This window comes from Nomia melanderi, chromosome 1 (genome assembly GCF_051020985.1).
Source record: "Nomia melanderi isolate GNS246 chromosome 1, iyNomMela1, whole genome shotgun sequence".
In the NCBI taxonomy this organism is placed as follows: Eukaryota; Metazoa; Arthropoda; class Insecta; order Hymenoptera; family Halictidae; genus Nomia; species Nomia melanderi.
Genome location: NC_134999.1, coordinates 13242044 through 13260585, shown reverse-complemented (window position 1 = coordinate 13260585; position 18542 = coordinate 13242044). Strand labels below are relative to the sequence as shown.

Below are 18542 nucleotides of genomic sequence, written 5' to 3'. Positions count from 1 at the left end.
CTTGTATAGACACACGGTAATTATTGCACTCATAAAATGTATCTTTCCTTTTTTTTGCTATATACAAATTACACAACGGTGGTGTGCATATATGCGCTTATGAGGCAAATGGATTAATTATTACGCACTGAAGCCAGAGTTTCGAATACAGATCTATAACTGTTTGAATGAAAAATAAAATAGTTATAGATGTACACTCGAAAAGAAACTGTCGAATGAAAAATATAATTATAAAGGTTATTTCAAACGAAACTGAAAAAATACAAGTATAGACGTGTATTCGGAACGATTCTGCTTTCGTTCCATGATAATACATTATTTTAGTGCTTTGACACTAGAACTACCGTACAGGTTGGAATGACTGGTTTCGGTTCTCATAGATCGCAATTATTAATATCTTAAAAACATTGAATATTCGAAATAATTTTGAAAATAAACAGTTTCACTTAAATGCTATAATCAATGTCTGAAGAAACTGGAAATAATTTTTTCTTATAATTTTTAGAGGCATTACATGTCAATTATAATAAATACTGGGTAATTCTAGTGTTAATCCTTACTCATGAGAATATGGGATGAAATCCCTTTAATTTCGTCTGTTTATTCATAATTGTCGAAATTTTATTGATGGAATTAGCAAAAGAATGTACGTCGTTTAAAAAACGATTCCTGATACGAGAAGAATTCGCTTCTGTTCAAATGTTTGAAAGATCCAATGTTAAGTGCTTGAAATTTTGGAAATTTCGTGATTTTTCGAACGCTGATAGAATGTCCCGTATGCTCTAGCTAGAATAACAAAGACAGAGTAGTGGAAATTACGGTGGTAAAATTGAACAACAGACACAGTAAGGGGAAAGTAATAAATATAGAGCAGGGGACCTAATGGATACAAAGAGGGGGGAGCTAACGGAAACAGAGTGGAAGAACCAACATGGACGAAGCATGGGGAAAGTCCACAGCTGTGAAATTGATGTTGGGTGACATTAGTGGCATCCTTATCGTCCGAACTATCGTTGCACGCTGAAAAATTGTCTTGCAATGATGTATAAATACAAAAGATAGGATACATACTAGATGCATGCCAGATTGCACTATTTCATTTTTCGATGCATATACAATTAATGTGCAAGTAACACGAATTTTTTACCAATGTCAAAAATTACATTACATCAATACTATATTTATTGTACTTTAATATAACATTTGTTTTACTTAATTCTGGTTACATTATCTTTAACACAGACTTTCTTGATGAATACAGTTTTTATCGTAAAAAATGTTGTACTCATGGTTCAAAGAGTCATCCATTAAATCACAGAATCACTGGAAATTAATTCATAAAATATTACGGAAAAGTTTATGGCATTGGCCATCAAAAGCGTATTATTAATAGGCTATAAAACATGTCTAAAGCAGAAGCCGTAACTAAAGATAGTTACGATATCGAGACTGACCCGTGGAGAAGACTTTAAACTGAATTTAATAAGTGTAAAAGTCATCCGTAATGTTTAGATAGAGGTGAAATAATATTTCTCCGTTTTTATGTGCGTAATCATTAAAATAAGTGTATATTTATAAGTGATCTAGAATTTTTGTCAGCAAATTAATAATGATAATATAGCTTTAAGGAAAATCACTTATGAAAGGATTCGAAATAGAAAGGGTCAAACATCCGCTATTGTGTGAAAATATTTTGTCCATTCATGTTGATCACAATCTAATGGAAAAAAGAAAATCGGAGAAACCACGGAGTATTTTTCTATTAAATATTAATTAATAGAAAAGTATGAACTATTTTATTAAAAAAACGAAGATTAAACTTATTGTTACATAATGAATATTTCAAATGTTTGTTTTAGAAATATATAGTCTTTATTTCAATCTTTGATATTAAAAATATAAAGGAGTTAAGACAATAACCGTATCTATCGTATATAAAATATAATTAACATGTTATTCATTTATTATTTACGTCTGTCAGTTGTTTATTGTATACTCTACAATATTTGTTAGGAAATGTAATTCTGTTTCCACTCGTTTAATTAAATCATTCGTTCGCTTAATTAATTAACAAACAAAATTTTCAGTTGAATGTGGTAACACACTTCTTGGATCTTTCTTTGGTATACGGATCCAATGATCGGACAGCAGCAAATCTGAGAGCAGGTGTTGGTGGTCGCCTGAATGTAGATGTTCGAAACAATAGAGAATGGCCACCTGCAGCAACTAATAAGAGTGGAACCTGCGATACTGTGGATCCTAACGAAGTTTGCTATCAAGCTGGTAAGATTCGAAGAAATTGTTACGATAACGTGATAAAAAGTATCGTAAGACACATGTACCACAAAGCTCATTCAACTTGGAAACTTGAAATTATTTGCAAAATTTTTAACTGCACAAAAAGTGGCATAACCCTTTGAGGAAGAATGTCCTTATATTGGTATATTTAATATCGTCAGATTTAATTATTTCAATATATTTAATCGTTGAAATTAACTGAATTACCTTGTATCTATGGAATTCCGATTTCTTTACATTCACTAGTCCGGCGCGAGGTCTGATTTATCGCAGAGATAAACTACTGGATAAAACTATGTTACACGTGTTGCACCTTTCAATATAAAATAAAGAATATTCTGTTTTCAGATCAGTCATGGTTTTATTAAAGAAAAACTATTATTCATTTATTTCTGCTTTTATAAGTGAAATACGATCGATTTTAAATATTTAATTACCCTTTACACGTGAGACAAATTTCCCGAAAAATATGCTGTTTAATAAAATTTTATATTATACTTCCAGATCAATGATCATTTTATTAAAGGAAAGATTTTATTGATTTATTTTTTTTTATAAGTAAAATACGAACGATTTTAAATATTTAACTACCGTATATATACGATACAGATTTTCTGAATAACAAATTGTTTAATGTTTAATTTTCCTCAGGCGATGTACGAGTTAACCAGAATCCCCAGCTTACTGTATTACAAATACTACTGCTCAGGGAGCACAATCGTGTGGCCGATACTTTAGCTCATTTAAATCGGCATTGGACGGACGAGACGATTTTCCAAGAGACACGACGCATACTAATCGCAGAACATCAACATATTTCATACTACGAATGGCTGCCAATATTTTTAGGTATAAGCTACGTTCAACAGAATTTAAACAAACGTTAGATAAATTAGTAGTAAACTTGAAAGTTCTATTTAAAAATGAAAATGTGTGCACAATATAATTGATAGATATAATTGATATTAAAATTTATTTTGATGTTTTATTTTATTATTTCTATCCCTTTAGGCGCTGAAGGTACTTATGGAAACAAAATACTATACCAAACAAACGACTATGTGAATGATTACGATCCAAACATAAAGCCAGACGTTCTGAATGAACATTCGAACGCAGCTTTTAGATATTTCCATTCCCTTATCGCCGGTTTTCTTAGGTAAGTAAAATTTACTATTTTATCAATTGTAGAATATATAAGAACAGCAGTCATTATTTTAAATGCTTATGCAAAATGTAATTATAAAGAACGGACACAAAAAGTAGAATATCATGATTATATTTCTAATCATCAGAGAATCTTACGGTCTAATTTGTTCAATGATTTTTATAATTATTCTGAAAAAAATCGAAATCATTATCAGTCAGTAATACAAAAATGAGAAATATAAATATATTCATACAAATTCATATCGGAGACTAATTTACAGAAAGGAAAATTTAGAACTTAGCAATTTGGAATCTGCACTAAGGGTTTTATTCAAGGATAAAATCAAATATTACCAAATTTCATTAATTTTTCTACTTTGCAGTCTAATCATAGTACAGGCACACGAATAAAATGTTCAATTATTATGATAAGCTATAACCCTTCGTTTCGTGCGAATGTTTCAGTTTAGTGAACAAACATCGTCTTTCGAATGGTGCTCTGAGGCTGAGCAATTACTTCAATAGGCCCGGCATCATCGAAGAATACAACAACATGGACGGGCTGACGAGAGGCATGTCCTATCAGCCACAAAAAGCTAGTGATCAGTACTTCGACGAAGAGGTACGTGAAACACTTAATAACAGTTCAACAGAAGATAAAGAAAAATCATGGAACATTTCCATTTTACTTTCAGATCACGCAATATTTATTTAGAAACAACCGACCGTTAGGGTCAGATCTTCGAGCGATAGATATTCAACGGAATCGCGATCACGGCCTCGCATCGTACAATAATTTCCGCGAGTATTGCGGTTTGCCCAGAGCGAAGACCTTCGTAGATTTTGCTGACTATATTTCTCTCTCGGTAGGTGAAAACAGGTTTTGCAATAAATATCTGAACATTTTTCATAAATTTTGTTTCATATTAATAGCCAATATTAATATTTTTCAAAGAATAATTATTTTTAATTCTTATGCATTTATTGGATAAAGTGAGGTAATTGAGACATTAATATCATTTAAAATTATTCATTACCTCCAAAATACCATTAACTGATCTACAAACCATTTTTTAAATAAAACGTGTTACGTGAATATGAATTGAATTATATAATTGAATATTTCATGGTGCAAGGAAGCTATTTATCTACATTTTCCCGTTGCATAATCGAATGATGATTGACAAGCAGTCTGTTTAAATGTCGCGATAAATTCTAAAAAATCGCTTCATTGAACCATATAATATCGGGCCGAGAAATTTTTTTTTAATAAATACTTGAGAATTATATTATGTAACGTAGCAATTGACGTCGTTAAAGATTGTGTCTTTCTCTATGCGCAGAATATACAACAGTTATCACAGTTATACGCCAGTCCTGATGATGTTGAATTAACAGTTGGTGGATCGTTAGAGGCACACGTGCCCGGGACGCTTTCTGGACCAACGTTCTTATGTATTCTCATTAAACAATTTTATCAGACTCGTGTGGGCGATCGGTATTGGTACGAAAGGGGTGACCAGAAAGTAGCGTTTACTATAGGTAATTATTTCCTTTTCCTTGTTCTTTTTCTAACTCAATAAGGTACATTAAGTGTCAAATCCCTTGATAATCAAATTTTCGTGGCTTCTTGTAACGAGTAATAAAATAAATAACAAATACTATGCAAATATAAAAATATAACACAAAGTACAAATATAAACGTGAGAAAAAACAATACCAATGCATTTAAATTTAGGTTTCGAATTTCTATCAAAATTTTACGAACTGAGAGGCGACGTGATTTAAATTAAACACTATGCTTAGTCATGGTAAACTTAAAATTAAATTTATCATAATTCAATTTCTATTACACAATTTTCCAGAACAATTAAACGAGATACGAAAGGCCAGTATATCCAGATTGTTCTGTGATAATGGAGACCATATTACTGAAATGCAGCTCAGAGGATTCGAGCAAGTATCCCGCAAGTAAGTTTCAATCATCCTGTTCCGTGACAAACATTCTAATTCATATAATTACAAGTGATATAATTATGAGTTTTTGCTAATTTCAGAAACCCCATCAGGAGTTGCGCCGATATTCCGTCAATAGATCTTTCGTTATGGCGAGACTACGAGCCGGAAATAGCAAGCCATCGGGATAATATATATTTCCCGCAATACAAAAAGTAAAAACACTTAATTACCAAAACTTAAGAGAAATGTTTAAGTTATTAGAAAAATATTTGAAGTATAATTAAATGTAGGTGTAACTATACATACGATTAATACGATTACGAGAAGTATTATTAACAGTCGCTACGAGTTTGCTGTGCAAATTGTATGTCTCTAGTAGTATTAATAAAATGCATTATTTTTTCAAATTGCTGCTGTTTAATCCAAATATTAACTTTCGTCTATCTACATTCTTTTCTATCCTTACTTTTTTATAATTATTCCACGAACGACCATTAATATTTGTTTGGCAAGATTAGATTTCTAAGTAAAGAAATTTACACGTTGAAATGAGAGATCTGTAACTGAAAAATATTTCATTGTAATGTCATTTCTCAGTTAGAACAAAATTTTAATATTTCGTTGAATTTTAATCATTTGAGATAAATGAAACCATACGAGGGATAATACCTCGTGGATCTCTAACATCCTTTGAACCATCTACAGTCCAGAGCAACAGATAACAAACAAATATGTGACACGTGAATGCGAATTGAACAACACGTGACAGCAGCCTTATTTGTTGGAATCCTCATCTGAGTGAACGTATTGTACACACTTTTCAAGTGTTATCACAAATAATGAATTGGCACGGTGAAATGAGTGGCTCCCATTCGTAATCGTTGAAACAGTTGACGTTATCGTACAAATATCGATACGCACAACACACCGCTCGATAAGATTAAACTTTAGATGAAAATAACTGTAGAAGAATATATTCTTGACATAGTTCAGAGCGATTTTTGGAAAACTTATTACATATTTCATTAAATCAATGTAGATAATTTAACTATGAAGTTAATACGAAATTCATTGAAGATTATATCTATATATCTTTATTTCAAATTCTATTGGATAAAATTCTGTGCAATAAAATGAAATTTCCATGATTCTCGCACCTCTCTAAATTAATCTATAAAATCAGTATCTCTACAAAGTATTACTCTTTAATCAAAGTGGGAATTCTTTTATAAACTTTTAATAATTTCGCAATTTTTTTTAAGTGACTTGTTTAAAACTAACTTGGAAAATTGATTTTTAGGCAATACACGGTTCGAAAGTGAAATAATAAACAACTATGTATGAAATGTTTTAAACCTGCATTTTGTAATAAATGAAATCAGCTTTTCAAAAAAAATTGATAGGTTTATCTGAACACGTTTCGTATCCGACGATCTGACGAAATTTATCGAAAACATGTCACCGGAAGACATTTATGTAGTTTAATAATTTGATAAAGTACCGAACGTTTAGAAACTTAATTATCTGAATTATTACGATTAATTATCTGAAAATTCGAAGATTTCCATAACGAAGCTACAGAATTATATAAAATGATCGAACTCTGATTTACTGACGCAGCAATCCATTAATTCGACATATTATGATTCTTTGTGGTTTATCGAGTCATTGTTTATGTGCAATATATTCCGTCGTAAAATGGTATTTACGACTTATTCTAACTCGTTCAATAAACTTTCTTATCTCACACACGATTGCCACCGTCTGAGAAATATTTTCTGCCGAGAAACAAGTATCGGGTCAATCGGAACGTGTTCACAATCAACAATTCTAGAACAGAGTTCTTATCTTACCGGGTTCTTTCGAACATAGCAAAATTTCGATGACACGCGAAGAAAAATAATAATTTGAGAAAAAGAAGGAAAAAAGGAACTATTGCATACGCATAACACTATAACTGCAAACAAATTATTATTTTATCATTGAGAAAGGTGTGTGAATCATACAATGAAGTCCGATTACCATATCTGCTGCATGGAAAACATAATTCGCGATAGTATTGTGACTTTACTTGTTTACATATGATACCAATTATTTTAAACGATCCACGAAAAAACACTCGTGTTCGAAATGAAATACAATCGTAAAATATTTTTAATTGTGTCATTAAGATGAAAGTAGTAGGATGAAGAAAACATGTTAATATCAATGAAAGCTATAATATTTATTCGCTATAGCTTTCTTTTTTAAGAAAAATTTTAATCAATTGAAAAATTTTTAATAGATAAAACGTGTTTCTGTATAGACATTGCGCGTAGATTCAAGTTTATCAATGTAAAGTACTATATAGTAATCGTCATTGAATCATTGACGTCAGAAGTGTAATAAAAATGTACGTAAGTTATGTAATAATATAATAATTGTACAATGCTACGAAGGAATATAAATTTTAATACAATTTAAAAGTACTTGTTCTGAAATTGTTTTATTATTTCGCTAAAAATAATAAACGTCATGAAATTAAACAAATAATATAAAGAAATATTTAAAAAGTTGTTATGTGAATGGTATATGATTAAAAAAAATGATTAAAAATTGGAATATTATTGTGAAAATAATGGAAACAATGAAAATTATTATAAAGTTTGGGACTGTGTAGTTGAACAGTTTAAAAGTAAGAGCACATGATTTTATTAAATAAATGTTTATTTCTAGTTTATTATTGCCATTAGTATAAAATATATCTGAGCTGACACATATGTATCTATATATTATGTAACAGATGTTCGGTATATAATATTTTCGAAGTTAATTAATAATTGAGTACCCTCTGAAATGTTGTTAATTAGTATTAAATAATACAAAACGTTGTATAATTAAATCTGTTATTGCTCTACGTTCATTGTAATAATTTTCCTTAATTTATTATATGTAAATTAATACTCTATGCTGCTTATGCTGAAGTATAAAAATGATTAATATAATCATATACTTCAGTATACATAGTATATCATATTATAAAATTCTTGTTGATTTGTTACTGCCCCATATGGTTAGTTTTGAGTGTTACCCATCTTTGAGTGACAAAAAAGTATGTTTTTCTACAAAAGTTATTCTATGTTAGTAACTGTGTAAGTAGCTTTCAAGTACAATAAAAGTAACATTTTAATACTGTATTAAATAATATAGTTTGTTCCCTTTGTCTTTAGCTTGCATGGCAGTGTTGGTTTTGTAAATATATTTGTTATTTTATTGTGCAGATATTTAATGCATTCTGGAAGAGGAGTGTGTTCAGTGAAATTTTCTAAAAATGGTCGTTTAAAGAGTCTCTTAGCTTCTTCTTGTTGTTCTGTCGTCACAGTTCTGTCATCCAAATGTACCAAATGAGGGAACCAAGATATGACATACAACCTTGTTTTAAAAAGATATTTGTCACTTCACCATTCTTAATTTTAATATTGTCATACATGTTTCTTCTTTTCGTACCTGTACTGAAGATAGTCATAAAAGGTTCCGCCATTCAAGTAACTCGGTGCTGCCTTATTACCCATAAGACATAAATATCTGAGGTTGGGTACACTCTCATAGAGATTCTTGATGAACGGATATAACTCCTCTATATTATTATGATTTATCCATAGAAGTTGAAGTTTTGGCATATATGGGAATACAGTGTACTCGTCTATGTTATTATGATCTAAATTTAAAGACGTTAGATTTTCAAATTCAGCCAAAAATTGTAAGTTTCTAAAAAGAAGAACAACAAAATAAAACATATTTGTCTCATTAGACTGCTTTCCTTTCTACTTATTTGCTACTTTAATATCTACTGCAAAGTCTAAATAATATATACCTACCTACTAAACTTATTATGACTAATATCCAAAGTATGTACTGTATTAGCATAATTTTCAATCATGTCAAATGGCATGTAAAACAATTGCTCAAAGGCAAGTGATAAAGAATCAATAATATCTACAGATGTGTTATCTGTAGACAAAGACTTTGAATGTCTACAATGAATATCTACAAATATTAGTTTCCCTAAAGAAGTCATGGCAAGTTGATCCACCTCGTCAGCTTCTTTTTGTAACTCTAATTCATCACTGTAATCCAACCTGTAAAAATGTTATTGTACATATGTGATGTTACAGTAGTGTATATAATACACTACCTCAGATTATAAATTTTAGAACATTTTCATTAAGGTGAATGATTTATACTGTATTTTTTGATTTTTAATATAAATCAAAAATATGTACCTACTTTTATAAAATAGATTTGATATTATTAGAGTAAAAATATTTGACGAATGATGTCTTATTAATGCAGATCATTATTAATAATTATTACATATACAGTTAGTTTATTTAAAATTTTCTTAATATATATAATGAATTTATTCATAACTTTTCAAACATAAAATATGGAAATAAATACTATTAATTTATGAAAATCCAATGTTTGAAAAAACATACTTAATAATACTTACATTATGCTGCTACTCGTATCACCTTAAGGGGCAGTAACTTTTAACGAATAATCAACGCGTTAGAATCATGCAATACACTTTTCACTCTCTACATTTATCAGTATCATTCACCCTAACATCGGCTAAAGCTACAGCTTGCATTGACAGATAATATTGCGTAAATAGAAGAACTTGTAAGGCTTCAGTATAATATGCAATACTGCATATAGAGATTGGGTCAACCATAGTGAGTCTTCCTGAGGTTTGATTGATACTGAGCATTTTAGAAACGAGAAGGTAGCAAGTTAACTTTATCAGTTATCTGATGATAGTAATTGCCGATAAGATATGAACATAACGGATTCGAATGGCAAACACTATTTAAATTATAAAAGTTCTGAACGCAAACGGAACAATTTGAGGTTAGAATAGTAGCCTTATATAATGGTAAAGTGACAGTTGATAAATTTGGGGCATTAAAATAATATTAACGGTATTAATTGATGAAGAAAAGACGAATTTACGTGAAGAATTTCCAGTACTTACCGAATTTTCCTGCATATCTTGTTTTCAAATCTTCTGACAGACTAGATTACGAGACGACAAACATTTTGTGCTCTTGTAGTGAGATGGTGCTGCTAGTTTAAAGCCTGTCACATACTTTATTGACAGTCAATTCAATTGTCGAACTATATATTGACTTAATCGCTGTAAATTTTTTTAAATTTAAAGCTTAAGAATGTTTGTTGATTTATTATTCTTTATTTTGTAACATAAAACGCTAAGAATTATGTAATTAAATTTGTACTGTATTTTTGCTATAGTTTCGTATTAATGAAAGTGAAAAATTGATAAAGTCAAAAATAGAACTATAATTGTATGTTATACAATAATATTAAATTCTCATTTAATGGTATTGTATTATAAATAAATTCTCTTCTCTGAGAATTATTTTTAATTTTTTTTATTCCTTCTTACAACTTTTTTATGTTAATAAAATGCAACGGAAAGAAAAATATTTTTAATCCGGATCGCAATATAATAAGAAGATAGAATGTAAAATAAATATTTAAACTGTAGTATTTGTAATATTTACTGTAAATTTTCAGGTTTATTAAAATAATCCCAAAAGTTATGTTTTATAAAAAAAAGTTCTTTTTATAATTCGCATTAATTTTCTATATATAAGCGTTATATAGACATTCTATATATATAATGTGAAAAAATTTAAGAACCACAGAGTTTAATTAATAGATGCCTTTATTTTTGAAGCAACGTGTATTTGACTTTTACATGCAATTTTCGCTTCTGCCATTTTTGACATGTTTCGCAAGCAGTCAAAGTACCATAACATCATTAATACATATTTTGAACACGAAAAGAAAAGTGGCAAAAAATTTAAGTACTTACACAATTGTTTTTCCTCCGATAAAGAGTTCTCAGAACAATTTATACCCTTTCGTTTACCGTATCGATCTTTTTCTTTCTATAACGTATCAATACGTTTTCTTCGTTAAAACAACCGATATAATAAACAACAGATCACTTTTATCATCGCACTTTGTATAGTCGCTTCTAACAGACCGTGTCTGGCATTATTTACGTGTTTCAATGCTTCGGTCGTATGCATTTCTTCATGTATCTTCGCGGACTGTGATTAATAATGTAAGTGAATAGCAAAGCAAATTAAATATCTGACTCATTGATAACATGATTTAATTAAATTTTGCAATAGCTTATTTCTGTTTGGCCGAGTATAATGTTCAATGTAACAAAATCGTGTTTCCATGTAGCATAGAAATGTGATGAAATTGAAATTAGAATTGTGAGTGGGAATGAATTAATCGATTATTAAATGTTTAAAAACGTTGATACAACTGGAACTTAATTATATTTGTATTTGTGTAATTTCAGTTAGATGTATTGTTTGAGAATATTCTTGAAAATATTGAATACTTTTGTAATTATTTTCAATAGCAGTTTTATGAACGTAATTTCTCTTTAATGCGAACAAAAAATTCGTAAAGATTATGTGATACATGATTGTAATATATTCTTATCTTTTTCTTTGATGAGCTAAATTTTATCCAACTTTTTACTAACTGAGAACCGAGTAGTTCGTAATAATAGTGTATTATATAGTTTTTATGGACTTAATATATGTAAGAAAGAAAATTCTATCAAAAAAAATTCGTTTTCATATTTCATTTTTATATTGGTATAAAAAATGTCACCTTTTTTTGATTTTTGATTTTTAAGTAAATATACGTACCTGTGAATTGTAATTAAGGACCAAAGAAGTTTCCCAAAAGAAACAGTACACGAATGAAATGGTAGATGTTTTACATTTAACGGTTATTTTCCGTATCTCGATTTGCATTCACGTAGAATGACAACGGAAAATCGAAGAAATCAATTCCCTCGTTAATGCTTTCAATTTCCTTTTATTGTACACTCAGAGTTACATGACACACTATGTTAAATCGCGACAACGACGTTATTGTTCGATACCTCGAAGCAGAATGAAGTTCCGAATGGTAGAAATAAATCTTCCTCTCTTTCGTATTTAAACATGCGGCGGCCATATTTCTTAAATTCTTAATGATCGCACCGAGCAAACAAATAGTAAACAGAACATCGACAACAAGACAGGAAACGCTTTCTTTTACGCAAAACATAAACAAGAATTGAATATCGACTAAACGGTAAATTAAACATAATTTAGAATTCAACATGGCGTGCTATCCAAGAAGCTCCTCCTCTCCTCATCTCCTTCATTTTCTCTTGATCAAAACGTACATTGCCCGTAAAGTCGTCCAACCACATATTTTTTATTTAAGACACATTCCCTGTTGCATTTCGAATACGTATCGTCTCTAAGAATCTCATTGAAAAGTCGAGTAACAGACAGCTAAACGGATTAAAATTCAAATACGTAACTGGCACTTAATCCTTCGACTGGCTTTCCGAGTCAACACCGATTAAGGATTTATAAACTTCTGTAATTGTAATTTCTTGTAAACTCTGTTATTTTTTATATTTATATTTATACTTTTATTTATATCTTTATTTATATTTGTATTTATATTTATATTTATACTCCTGTAGGTATATATATTTATATATACGTATGTTCCTTTTACTTCTCAGTATAACAGCATATAGAATGTCTACGCAAGACACATTTAGGGCAATACCGACAACTCGTTTAAAATATGATAACACCCCGACCGTGATGGCTCGCGCGGAATTAATTAAGCCGACGACTCGCCTGAAGCTTTGAATCGGACACCGTGCCGATGATTACACGAGGTTACCATTCGCAGTACCGTCCAACATTGATCACTCTTTCCTTTCTAATATTCTTTTCACGTCCGCCGTTCGACGCGACACAACAATTCTGAATCTATACGGTTGCGTATGATGCTCTTCACCCTGAACAAGTTTACTTTAATCCCTGAAAATACCGCCTGGCGGGCCGCAGACCTGGAGGGAAACGCGATTCGCTAATTGAACTCATCGTCCGGATAATTTCCGATCGAAGGTAGCGAACGGTGACTGGTGGGAGAGAGACTGGGTCAACGTTCAATTACAGTTTCGTTCTCTTACATTTAAATTGTGGATACAAACATTACACAGCGAAGAATACGGTTTGTCAGCCGCCAGCTGTCCAAGTGCGGCGCGCACGGAATTTTGCGCAGGAAACGATTTTCGCGGGAAACGACTTTGCTCGAACGAACACCGGTCGCTCGTCGTGGATCCCAGGATCCACGATGGTTATCCATTTGATCGTCCACGTGGACGATTATTTACACGCCGAGAGTAACGGAAATGGCGCCGCGTCAAATGAACCGTAGCGGCCGCTTCTTCTGATGGGACTCAAATTAACCGTCTGCTAGTTCTATTCCATTTCCCCCCCGTTCTGTTTCGTTGTCAAACAAGAAGAACATCCGACTGGGCCGTTTTACGAGGCGGGCGAATTGACCACGAGAAATCAGAGACATGGACGATACAATGCGACGCAAGGAAACGGTAATATACGTCTCTCGGTTCCGCGGGGACAACGAGTTAGAAGGAAGTTTTCCCGAAAATAAAGTTTCCGGGTGTGGTCGGCTCGTCCGAGGAGAAATATTGCTTCCAGAGGTTGGTGAATTTCTCCCATGTTATTTCCTGACCCTATGCAAATAGAAATCGTGCGGTAGGATTAGTCGGGTTATCGTTTAACACTTTGAGCGCTGAGTACCATTAATATGGGAGAATCGCGAGACTTTTCGCGGTGTGTTCTCGAAAATGAGATTTCGTTTAGTGAAGCAGTGACCATTTTTGTATTTTTCTTGTTTGAATGTTCAATGAAATAGTGGCAAGACATTTTTTAAATGTGCAGTAGAATCATGGTTAGTTGAATATTTCTTACGATCCGGTTCAGTCAGTGTTTTGGTTATTTATTAACACTGTAATTTGAATTTTATATCTCAGGTTATATACGATTGAATTTTGTAAGTATTTAAAACATTTTTTTAAGTTTATATTTGTCTAGATTGCTAGACATTGAATTAAATTAGATAATCGAGGTTCTACTGCAATGAATATACACTATTGCGCAAAATTAAAGAATCTGTAGATTGTAATCGAAATAAACTTGGCACTCAAAGTGTTAATGCCTTCAGACCTGATGCATGTTATAATGTGCACTATTTTACTATATTCAGTACCTAATAAAATATTGAAACTATGACAGGCAGCTATATATACACCCTTGAACCTATTTCTCTCCAAAAAGTAGTATACCACATTTTATTTTAAATAAATGTCGTTACTAGTGGTGTGTTAAGTGGCAACACTTTGTTGTTAGGTAAGTGCATGTAATTCTGTACGAAAATCAAGTCTGAAGGTATAAACGCATCGCCGTCGACGCGATTTTGTCCACTTACGACTCCTAATTTTTTGAACGCCTCCCTGGCCTCGGATTCCGTGACCCCGTGGTATCTGCAGACGTTGCAGAACTCGTTCTCGTCGATGGATTTGTCACCTAATGAACATTTGCGACAGATCTGTTTAATCGGCGTTCAAGCACTGCGGATTTTCGGGTCATACAGCTTTTGAATTCTTTTACGATTAATTTTATTTTCTCAACATCAATTCCTTTATTCGCCATTCGCTTCGAAATATGGGAGAGTTACTGGAATCGTACCGTTCAACACGTTTTTACGATTCGGTTTGGTTTATTGACACACGATTGCCGTTTGCTTCTGAAACTGAGGAATTTATTGCTCGGTTCTTGCCTTTCCATCGTTCATTCTGGATAGCCTTTTAAATCGCCCACGTCTGGTAAGTTATTAGTACTTGGAACATCGTTCATAGGATTTTTCGTGAGTCTTTTTATTTTATAGGTATTTTATTACCTATTTTTGATGGATCTCGTATACGGACAGCGAGGAAAAAGAAATCGACGAGGTACACATTTGGTAACACTCCCCAATGTACGTTGTAAAATAAACTTAATTATTTGGACGTAGTGTTTTATGTTGCAGATATAACATTTTTAAATATTTTTATAATTTTATTTTGTTCAAAAACTAAAAATTATTGTCGGTCTTTTATTTGACTCTTTGCTTGAAATTTCAGTGTCTATTATTTGCAGTTACTACTTAAATACTTTTGAATCGGTCGAGTGGTCGTTATTTTGAAATTTTTAGACATTTTTCAGATACGAACGTCGATGTGCAAATATTACGTTACCATGAAAATGTATAACGTAACCTTCAAGCGTTACGAAAAAGAACGCGGCAATATTGTTTCTTCCTTTCGAAGAATCGGAAATGAAACAAACTTACCAGATGCGTCAAACAACTGGAACATCAAAGTCATGTATGTTTCCTGCCATTCGGATGGATTCGACGGATCGTTCGCATATTCTTCCCACAATGAATACCACTCTTCTCGACTGACCTGTGAAATATTATTTAAAAAATGAAATAACTAAGAATATATGTAACTCAGACATTTTTTCTATTTTATTCCGTTATTGTTTTCATATAATAGATATGAAATTAAAAAATTAAAACGAAGGTATCTTGAATTATACGTTATAAATCACTTTCACAAATTTCGATTAAAAGTTTTTATTTTAATTGACGCGAAGAAATATTTAATCGTTTAAAAATTGTGATTTTTAAACTACTAATACTGATGTCAATAAAAAATATAAGTACATAATTTCTTACCTGGCCATCTTGATCCGCATCGGCTCTTTGCCTCAAACCATCCCACATTTTGAGCAAATTGTCCTTTGTGCTTTGAACTTTGGGATTGTCAGCAGTCCAGCCTCTACACTCGCTGATTCGCTAAAAATTGAAAATGAGATTAGAATCTCCGCCAGTAAAATCTACTTTATGAACATCATATTTACAAGATCTTCAGTTTAACCTCATTTCTAACAAAAAAATCTTCTACTTCGTTATCGTCAACGTCTAATACTTCCAGATTAATGAATACTGTTTCATACAAATATTATAACCAGAATAGTGTCTTGATTCAATATCTTAATTAAGTGACAGCTTCATAAATAATAATTAAACGAACTACTTACTTGCACGGCGAGGTCTAAATCCTTCTTATCGATCGCGCCGCTTTGATTGCAATCTGAAAAATAGCACAGAATATGACGCAAATGTCCATTTTCGTTGCCAAATACGAAACAGGTAAATCCAAACAAACAAAAACCCATAATGATCTATAGTATAGTAACTAAAAGTAATTTCGAAAACATCTGCGCAATAAAACCGCAGAAAGGAATACAAAATAAATAAAATAAATATCAATTATTCGTTAACCAGACCTGTATCTATTTCCCGCGAATATAATAAAAACAGCATAACATCACCAGGATATCTTCGCCTACTCAGAAATTGAAGAGACAATGCTAGGTGAGAAAGAGGTGGGTGGAGTTTGGCACAGGACCAAAGGAACCGGAGATAAAGCGTGGAGCGTTTAACATTACATCAACCCAGGTGTCAGGTCCATCATCGCATTAAGTTCACGGTGCCATCGAGTTAGCATTTATACCAGGTTCCCTGGGTTATTAGCTGAGATGGGATGCAGTCTATTGTAAATAGGTTCGAATCCAAGTATGAGTATTTTCAAAAGCAATATATAAGAATATACTTTAACCTCTTGCCCTGCAATACCGTGTCAGATTCGTGACGAAAATTTCAATTAGACTTCAACAAATATTAATGTCACTTAATCCCATCAAGTCTAAATTAAATGTTATTCTTCTATTATCAGTTATAGCTCTGCAAAGCAAACGTAGACATAGAACGATAATGTAATGTTTCCTTTTCCTAACGAATTCTGATCAATGAAGTATACTCGAATCTAACAATAAAAGGTAATTAGATAAAAGCTTTCAGCTTTCTAATAAATACAGATACACTCAATACAAAATACTGACTTCCAATCCACGTTTTCTTTTTTTGGTATATTTTCAAACTTTCATCATTCGATTTAATCAACGCAGCTTTGGGGATCATCATAAAGCAGGTCAATCTGTCGAATAATATTGCTTTTGTTTATCGAAACTTGTTCAGAGTCAGTGTAACAATACCGAAGCGAAACCCGGGCAATAACAGGACGAAATTTGTGGATTGAAATTGACTCGCGAGTGCTCGTCGAACTTGATCCCATCCGAGGCTATTAGTTTCGCCGAGCTATCCGTTTCACGGGGCTCGATCATCGGAACAAAACTCTTCAGTGCGTAGACCAGAGCCGCGTTTTGCTGCAGAGCCGCCGCGTCAAGAGGATTCGATAGCACATAGGCAAAACACGTGACAAGGAATCGATGTAATGAAATATGGCCGCGATGCATGTGCGCAGCGCGGACAGGGGAACGAAATTTTGGCCTCCGTCCAAAGGGAGACCTGTGCAAGATCTCACGGCAGAACCCGCGGAAAAGACGAGTATCCGTCGATCGTGCTATTCATCGTTCGCGACGTGACTGTCGCCATTTGAATTGGACGTCATTAGTTTGCGCAAGCTGCCCCAATTTCGTGCTCGGTGGCACAGCTTCTCGGCTTCTTTCAGGTGTCAGCCATCTTTCCACCCTACGAGATCCGCATACTCACACTGTTTTTCGTTAATTCTATTAACACGTTGACTGCGCTTGACGAATATACACATCATCTTAATATTAGAATTATCAAATGGGTCAAAATGACCAGTTCCTAATTTCTTTTTTTAGAATTACTGCAAAGGTAAAGACACTTCTTTAAGAAACAATTAAAGAAGCTGATTTAGCAATACCTAAACTGAAATATAAGCCAACTACTGAAATGTTAATACATTCATGCTTATAGCTGTCATAAAGAAATGTTCAAAAGATGGTTCAAGTGCTCGGTAGTTCTAGTGTTAAAGCTTGAAGAGATACTAATTCTTTCGACGATGAATTCTTCACTTCTTCAGACGAACATGTAATTCTTCTTTGTTTTGCTATGGCTTTTCATTCAAATATACCCTAGGTATGTTCGTCCTGCGTTTGATGAGTACACAATTCATTTTTTGATTTTATTGCGATCGAATGAGAGATTTTTCAAAGTAAATTCCACAGTTAACAGGTTATCACGTTGACCACGAGAATTTTGGGCGTTTTGTGAGTCGCTTATTGATT

General features: G+C 32.3%; 3 protein-coding genes across 12 annotated transcripts in view; 1 reads left to right on the top strand and 2 right to left on the bottom strand.

Annotated features, from left to right (window-relative positions):
* The window catches only part of LOC116427631 (peroxidase), a 37132-nt gene extending 29290 nt beyond the window's left edge, over positions 1–7842 (top strand). For all 8 annotated transcript variants that reach the window (XM_031978191.2, XM_031978193.2, XM_031978192.2 and 5 more), the window contains exons 7-14: positions 2088–2283; positions 2950–3147; positions 3310–3457; positions 3913–4069; positions 4143–4313; positions 4791–4989; positions 5313–5418; positions 5505–7842. In XM_031978191.2, coding sequence (XP_031834051.1) covers positions 2088–2283; positions 2950–3147; positions 3310–3457; positions 3913–4069; positions 4143–4313; positions 4791–4989; positions 5313–5418; positions 5505–5622 — 1293 coding nt within the window. In that variant the 3' untranslated portion in view covers positions 5623–7842. The remainder of the gene's footprint in view (positions 1–2087; positions 2284–2949; positions 3148–3309; positions 3458–3912; positions 4070–4142; positions 4314–4790; positions 4990–5312; positions 5419–5504) is intronic.
* A 252-nt stretch (positions 7843–8094) lies between these two features.
* Positions 8095–11589, bottom strand: LOC116427674 (leucine-rich melanocyte differentiation-associated protein). Of its 2 annotated transcripts, XM_031978304.2 has the most exons (6): positions 11288–11589; positions 10424–10585; positions 9899–10151; positions 9264–9524; positions 8893–9153; positions 8095–8817 (listed from the first exon to the last, which is right to left on the bottom strand). In XM_031978304.2, coding segments are annotated over exons 3-6 (759 nt in total). In that variant the 5' UTR covers positions 9901–10151; positions 10424–10585; positions 11288–11589; the 3' UTR covers positions 8095–8582. The 2 variants fall into 2 exon arrangements, with proteins under 2 accessions (XP_031834164.1, XP_031834167.1); XM_031978307.2 differs by lacking the exon at positions 9899–10151 and having other exon boundaries at positions 11288–11575.
* Positions 11590–12301: 712 nt separating this feature from the next.
* Positions 12302–18542, bottom strand: part of Scp2 (Sarcoplasmic calcium-binding protein 2) — a 77837-nt gene continuing 71596 nt past the window's right edge. For both annotated transcript variants that reach the window (XM_031978309.2, XM_031978308.2), the window contains exons 3-7: positions 16467–16519; positions 16102–16221; positions 15712–15826; positions 14809–14906; positions 12302–14053 (exon numbers count right to left, since the gene is read on the bottom strand). In XM_031978309.2, coding sequence (XP_031834169.1) covers positions 13946–14053; positions 14809–14906; positions 15712–15826; positions 16102–16221; positions 16467–16519 — 494 coding nt within the window. In that variant the 3' untranslated portion in view covers positions 12302–13945. The remainder of the gene's footprint in view (positions 14054–14808; positions 14907–15711; positions 15827–16101; positions 16222–16466; positions 16520–18542) is intronic.